Below are 6,118 nucleotides of genomic sequence, written 5' to 3' on the forward strand. Positions count from 1 at the left end.
TCAAACTGCTCAGTGATTGGTTCCTGAGCTATAATGAGTTTTAAAGCCCTGAAGTTGATGAAACGTTACTACGGTGATTATTCTCTCTCCACCAGCCTATTACTACGGGAAGAAGAAGAGTAAACGTGTCGGCCGTCCACCTGGAGGTCACTCCAATCTGGAGGGGGGGGTGAAGCGAAGAGGGCGAAGGAGGAAGAGGAGGAAGCAGCTCTTCGTCCATAAGAAGAGACGCTCCTCAGCCTCAGTGGATAACACACCAGCTGGTTCCCCACAGGTACGAGCACACCTGGGTTTAATCTGCAGCTCGTCGTGCATCATCACAGGTGTGTAAACGAGTCGTCTGTTTGTCATTCAGGGCAGTGGAGACGAAGAGGATTTGGATGATGACGAGTCCCTGAGTGACGACTCGGGTTCTGAGATCCAGGACGATCTGCAGGATGATTCTGAGCCGTCGTTGGGGAAATCCCAGCCGACCACGCCCACCCCATCGCCCCCGCCAACACCGCGGCCCACACGCCGACGCAGGAAACCTCGCTCGCCGTCGTTCTCCGATGATGAGAACCACCCTCCCTCCCCAAAGGTAATCCATTACAACCACCACAATACATTTACATTAAAGTTAAAAGCAGACGAATGGGGTCGAGCCAGGGTTGGTGTCAATTAATATCATAATCGCATAATTAATAATTAATTACAATTCTGACAAATTATAATTGTAATTGTGATTATATAACATGTTCTTGTAATCATAATTCAATTGCAATAGAGTTCAGATAATTGAATTTGTTATTGTAATTGGCATGGAAATGCTATTAAAATACTATCAATTACAATTTAATTAAACGCAAAACTGAGGAACTAAAAATCTATGGCTTACATATATGTAGTTAAGAATCAGTAAAACATGTTTCAGATCAAGTTTACTTGTCAGTTCTCTTAAGGATCATTTTACCATTTATAAAAAATATTATTTATATATACCTCGAGAGGTAAACTGACAGAAAAAAAGCTCAGACACCCACACCATCTATCCATCTATCCATTTTCTGACCCGCTTTGTCCTAATTCAGGGTACGCCCACACCAAAAATAATAATACCAATATTTCCATTGATTAGGAAGCTTGGCAAGATAGCAAAGAGATGAGAAACAAATTAGATGATATTTTTTGTGTATTTTACAGCTGATTTAAGGCATGGGTCAAACTAACCTGTTGTCATAAGAGATGCTAACAGAAAGCTAACACAAGAGGAAGGTTTTGTTTTATGGGCTTACTTAATAAAGGCTCAGAAATTATTATTAATTGTAATAGAACTTTAGTAATTGAGAGCGTAATTGTAAGGGAAAAATAATAATTGTTTATAATTGTACTTCGAAAAAATACTGGTCACCGTAATCATAATTGAGTTGTAACTGACAATGGATAATTGACCCCAACCCTGGGTTGAGCTAAAGAATGAATTGATGAGACAAATATGACTTTGCTCTGCTATGGAGGTTAGATTTGTGTCTTTATTATTCAGTTAAAAATAAAAAAATCAATATAAAAAAATCACTTCAATCAAAAACAAAAGTTTACTTCAATCAAAAATAAATCTATATTTATTTATCTATAAAGCAAGGGATATCAATCTGTGTGTCTGTGGCTCAAATATCTCTGCGGTTCAGGGACAGACAGAGCTGAGACTTTCAACATGGCTGGTGCTTGGTTCATTAGTGTGCAACGTCGGATTTGTTTGGACGCCCCACCTCCTGAGTAGACGGACTCAGTGATGATATCATCAGTCATAGCGCTACAGTGAGCTCTACAGTGACGATGTCATCAGTTATAACATTTTAGAACATTGGATTAGACAAGACAGCAGATACATTTATCAACTCTCAACAAAACGTAATTTTCATTTGCCAATCTTGAATCCTGTAGTTTTTTTATGCAGTCCAATTTTAGATTCACAAATACAAAGATGACTTCATAAAAAAAAAAAAAAATTTTTTGGAACAATTGGGTATGATAAGTAAAAAAAAAAAAAAGGGAAAGGTTTGTGTTTAAATGACTTCACTAGGTCTAATGTCTAATATTTCTATCAAAATGACAAAACATTTAATTATTGAAAGCTTGGGTAACAATTTTGTTGTTGTACTTTTCATCAACAAGATTAACTTGATCAATATTTAAGGTATGTAATCAAGTGTGTGTGTGTGTGTGCGTGTGTGTGTGCGTGTGCGTGTGCGTGTGCGTGCGTGCGCGCTAACAGACATCGAGGCCTGAGCCTCCTCAGAAGCTGTGTTTGGACACCAACCCCCTGGAGTGGAGCGTGACAGACGTGATTCGATTCCTCAGAACCACCGACTGTGCTCCTCTGGCCAGGATTTTCAAGGATCAGGTAGGAAATAAAATAGCAAATATTTACTCTAACCATGATAAAACCATTATTAAGTCTGTGATACTCAGTATGTGGCTCTTTATGTTTTCATTTTGACTATTATTCCCCTAGAAAACCTTTAAAAGGGAAAACATTTTAACCCCTTTTTACCTTTTCTTTGTCCCATTTTTGCCCCTCTTCAAAAAAAATGTACACTTTTTTTTTTTTCAGATTTTAGCTACCTTTTGCTAATAAATAGCTCTTTTACCTCTTTCTCTATTTTTTGTCCATTTTTGCAAGTTGTTTTTGACACTTTAATCCCATTTTTATCCTTTCTTTAACTATTTTTTTTACCACTTATCCAAATAAGCTACCCTTTGGCCAATAAATACCACTTTTTTCCTTCCATTTTGCCTCTTTTTGGTTCCACATTTTTGTCCTTTTTCACTATTTTTTGCCCATGTAAGCTATGTTTTGCCATACATATCACCTGTTTCATCTATTTTGTCCATTTTTGGCCACTCTTGACTGGTTTTGGCACTTTTTTGTCTTTTTTTCTTTTACTCTTTTCTTGCCTTTTTTTGCCACTTTTTGACCATTTTTTACAACTGGTTACTCTTTTTTTTTTTTTTTTTTTCTCTTGATTGATTGACAATGACAAACAATGGACCAATAATGTGTCGATGGACGTTGGCCACACACTGCTAGCCAATGATGAGTGGCTTGCCAGCCCAATTAGAATTTAAAAAAATGGTTAAAGAAATAATTTTAATTTAAATCCAGTTTTAATCCTCTTAAACATTTTTTGCCACTTTTCATTCAAATAAACTACCTTTTGCCCAATAAATACCACTTGTTTCCTCTTTTCCTTCCATTTTGCCTCTTTTTGTTTCACATTTTTGCACTTTTACATTATTTTTTGCCACATTTTGCCCATTTAAGTTACCCTTTGCCATTACATACCACCCATTTATACTTTTTTAAATACCACTTTTTTCTTTCCATTTTTTCTCCTTTTTGTTTCACATTTTTGTCCTTTTTTGACACATTTTGCCCATTTAGGCTACATTTTGCCATTACATACCACCTGTTTCCTCTTTTTTGTCTGTTTTTTACCACTCATAACTGCTTTTGGCCCATTTTAATCGCTTTTCACTATTTTCTTGCACCGTTTTTGCCATTTTTGAACCATTCTCTGCAACCTCATCAAAGCAAATACTGATTGCAACTTTTCTGGCTTCAATGTGTTAACAGGAGATTGATGGACAAGCACTTCTGTTGCTGAACCTCCCGACAGTGCAGGAGTGCATGGATCTGAAGCTTGGACCAGCTATCAAGCTGTGCCACCACATCGAGAGAGTCAAGCTGGCCTTTTATCAGCAGTTTGCAACGTAGCTGAGGTGGAAAGATCATGGAACGCGACTGCAGCCTGTTCTGCTATTTTAACCTCCTGTAACAACTTTTTCCTATTTTAACACTGGACGCATTCACCACATTCTGTTGGACGAGAGTGGACGGGAGAAGAACTAACTTTGGTGTGGCAGAATAAAGGAGAGATATAAATTTTAAAAAATGAGCTGGTTGAGAAAGGCTCAGTAAAGACTCAAAATGACCTTATTCAGGGTATACTGTTGGCACCAATGGTACAACAGTTTGCATTATAAAGAACAAAAATAATACTGTAATTTGAAGCTATCGATTAATTTTTTTTTTTTTTTTTTTGGGATTCAATCCGTCCTCTGCTGGGATTCCCTGTAATTATTTGAAGAAGAAAAGACGAAGAGCATCGCTGGTTTAAACCAAACCTACTTTCCATCCATGATTCCCAGCACACCTTTCAAAGGGAAAACAACTGGATTAAAAACTGCACAAAGTTAACTTGTATGAACTTTTCAGCTGGAAGTATAAATTATTTTGATAGAGAAAATATAGACAAAGTTCATTTGAAATTTTTTTGTTTCGACTACTTAATGCAATTTGTCCAAATCTGCAAGTTTTTTGGTAAACAAATGCACACTAAAAGCTTATGGCTTTTATTCTATATTAAGGGGTTAGTTTGTATTTTATCTGATAATCAATTCAGTGAAGCCTGAGAAAATTATTGTATACAAACCATACTGAAGTGTTGGATGTCATTTCAGGGACTGGTTTTGGAGATTTAAACTACAGTTCATCAATTGCTAAACATTTAAGGAGTCAATATTCCAAAAGACCAATTTGCTTCCTTGTAAACATTTTTTGGGTTATATAAGAGCTATATAAAGTAAAAATTTGTTTTTAAAAAAAGCACAAGAAATAGCTGTACTGTATGGGGTGGTATGCAATTACGTCAGTGCATGTGTGTACATAGTGTACATATTTAAATATCTCTTAGTGCAACAGGGTGATGAAGAACAACAAAAGAACAATATATTGCCTAATCAACTTTTAGCATAAACAAATGATGCTGTTTGCACTTCTAATGCGTGAAAATAAACCCTTACATTTTAAGGACTTTTTCATATCGAAATGATTTTACAAGGTAATTGCAGATTTGGCATGTTAAGAAGTTTTTGTAAGTATTTGTTTCAGATTTTCTCATTAATGTGGTGAGTTATTGTGCTTTATTTTGTGTGATTTTGTTTTTTTTTTTTTTTCTTGTTTATCCAATTTGCTTGATTTCTATGTTTAAAGTAGACTCATTTTATTGTTTGGCATTTTGTTTTATTTAAAACAAACAATGCAATAAAAGGACTGTAACAATAAAGAACAATTTACAAATAATATTCAGCTTTTCTTCTATCGTATGCTATTCTACAAGTGGTTTATGCCAGTACAGTTAGCTTTAAGGATACTTAATATGTTTAGGTTTCATTTATTCACACAACATTTTTCAGGAAATTTACTTTGATCTCCTGACATGTTTCGACTGTCAACTGTCAGTCTTCCTCAGAGGCGTCTGAATAAATGAAACCTTAAGATATTAATTTCAAAATAAAGTTGCTAGAACTATAAGGATACATATTTGATTAGCTGAAGGTCTGCATTGATCTGATAAATCTGTGTTTACGAGTTGCCAAGAGAGCAGTGTTTGCCTGATAGCATTAGCTACGCAACACGTTCAGACAGTTTCCTGTTGAATCATTACAAAAGTGTATAAACGCATACATGATCAATGCACAAATAAAACAAACCTCTTTTTACATGTAAGTTACATGACTCGGTCACTGCTGTATCGCTGAAGCAGAAAAGAACTTAATTTTTTTCCTAAATAATATGCAAATATTTTATTTATTGGCAATACATTAATCATATTTTATGTCGCTGGCTTTACAAGACTAGTAAAGGGACAACTTTATGTTAATTTGTAGCTACTACAGGAATAATAAATATCAAGTTGAAATGTTCACAGATAATTCCTATGGCATTTAGGGCTACAAATGGCAGTAAATTGTGGTTGGCGTAATTATTATGAGGTCATTGAAGGATTTTCTCCAGAGTACTTATTTCAGAAATGCTTACAAACACACTCGCTAACCTCAGGGGAAAGCAATAGATGGACCAACTCTAATAACGAAGATATGGAAGCACATCCCGCCAGTAAAAAAAACTAAAATAAAATTATTAAGTCATAATGAGATACTAAGTCATAATATGAGACACTAAGTCATAATATGAGACACTAAGTCATAATTATGAGACAGTAAAATAATAAGATATAATTAAATCGCAATTATGAACAACTAAGTCATAATTATTAGATAGTAAAAGTAAAAT

General features: G+C 35.2%; 1 protein-coding gene across 3 annotated transcripts in view; it reads left to right on the plus strand.

Moving 5' to 3' along the window:
• Positions 1 to 4,960, plus strand: part of sfmbt1 (Scm like with four mbt domains 1) — a 46,715-nt gene extending 41,755 nt beyond the window's left edge. For 2 of the 3 annotated variants that reach the window (XM_028447665.1, XM_028447664.1), the window contains exons 18-21: positions 96 to 274; positions 356 to 580; positions 2,255 to 2,383; positions 3,617 to 4,960. In XM_028447665.1, the coding sequence (XP_028303466.1) occupies positions 96 to 274; positions 356 to 580; positions 2,255 to 2,383; positions 3,617 to 3,757 (674 nt within the window). In that variant the 3' untranslated portion in view covers positions 3,758 to 4,960. The remainder of the gene's footprint in view (positions 1 to 95; positions 275 to 355; positions 581 to 2,254; positions 2,384 to 3,616) is intronic. The other variant, XM_028447663.1, reaches the window with a different exon arrangement.
• Positions 4,961 to 6,118: the final 1,158 nt, after the last annotated feature.

Source organism: Gouania willdenowi, chromosome 5, assembly GCF_900634775.1.
Source record: "Gouania willdenowi chromosome 5, fGouWil2.1, whole genome shotgun sequence".
Lineage (NCBI taxonomy): Eukaryota > Metazoa > Chordata > Actinopteri > Blenniiformes > Gobiesocidae > Gouania > Gouania willdenowi.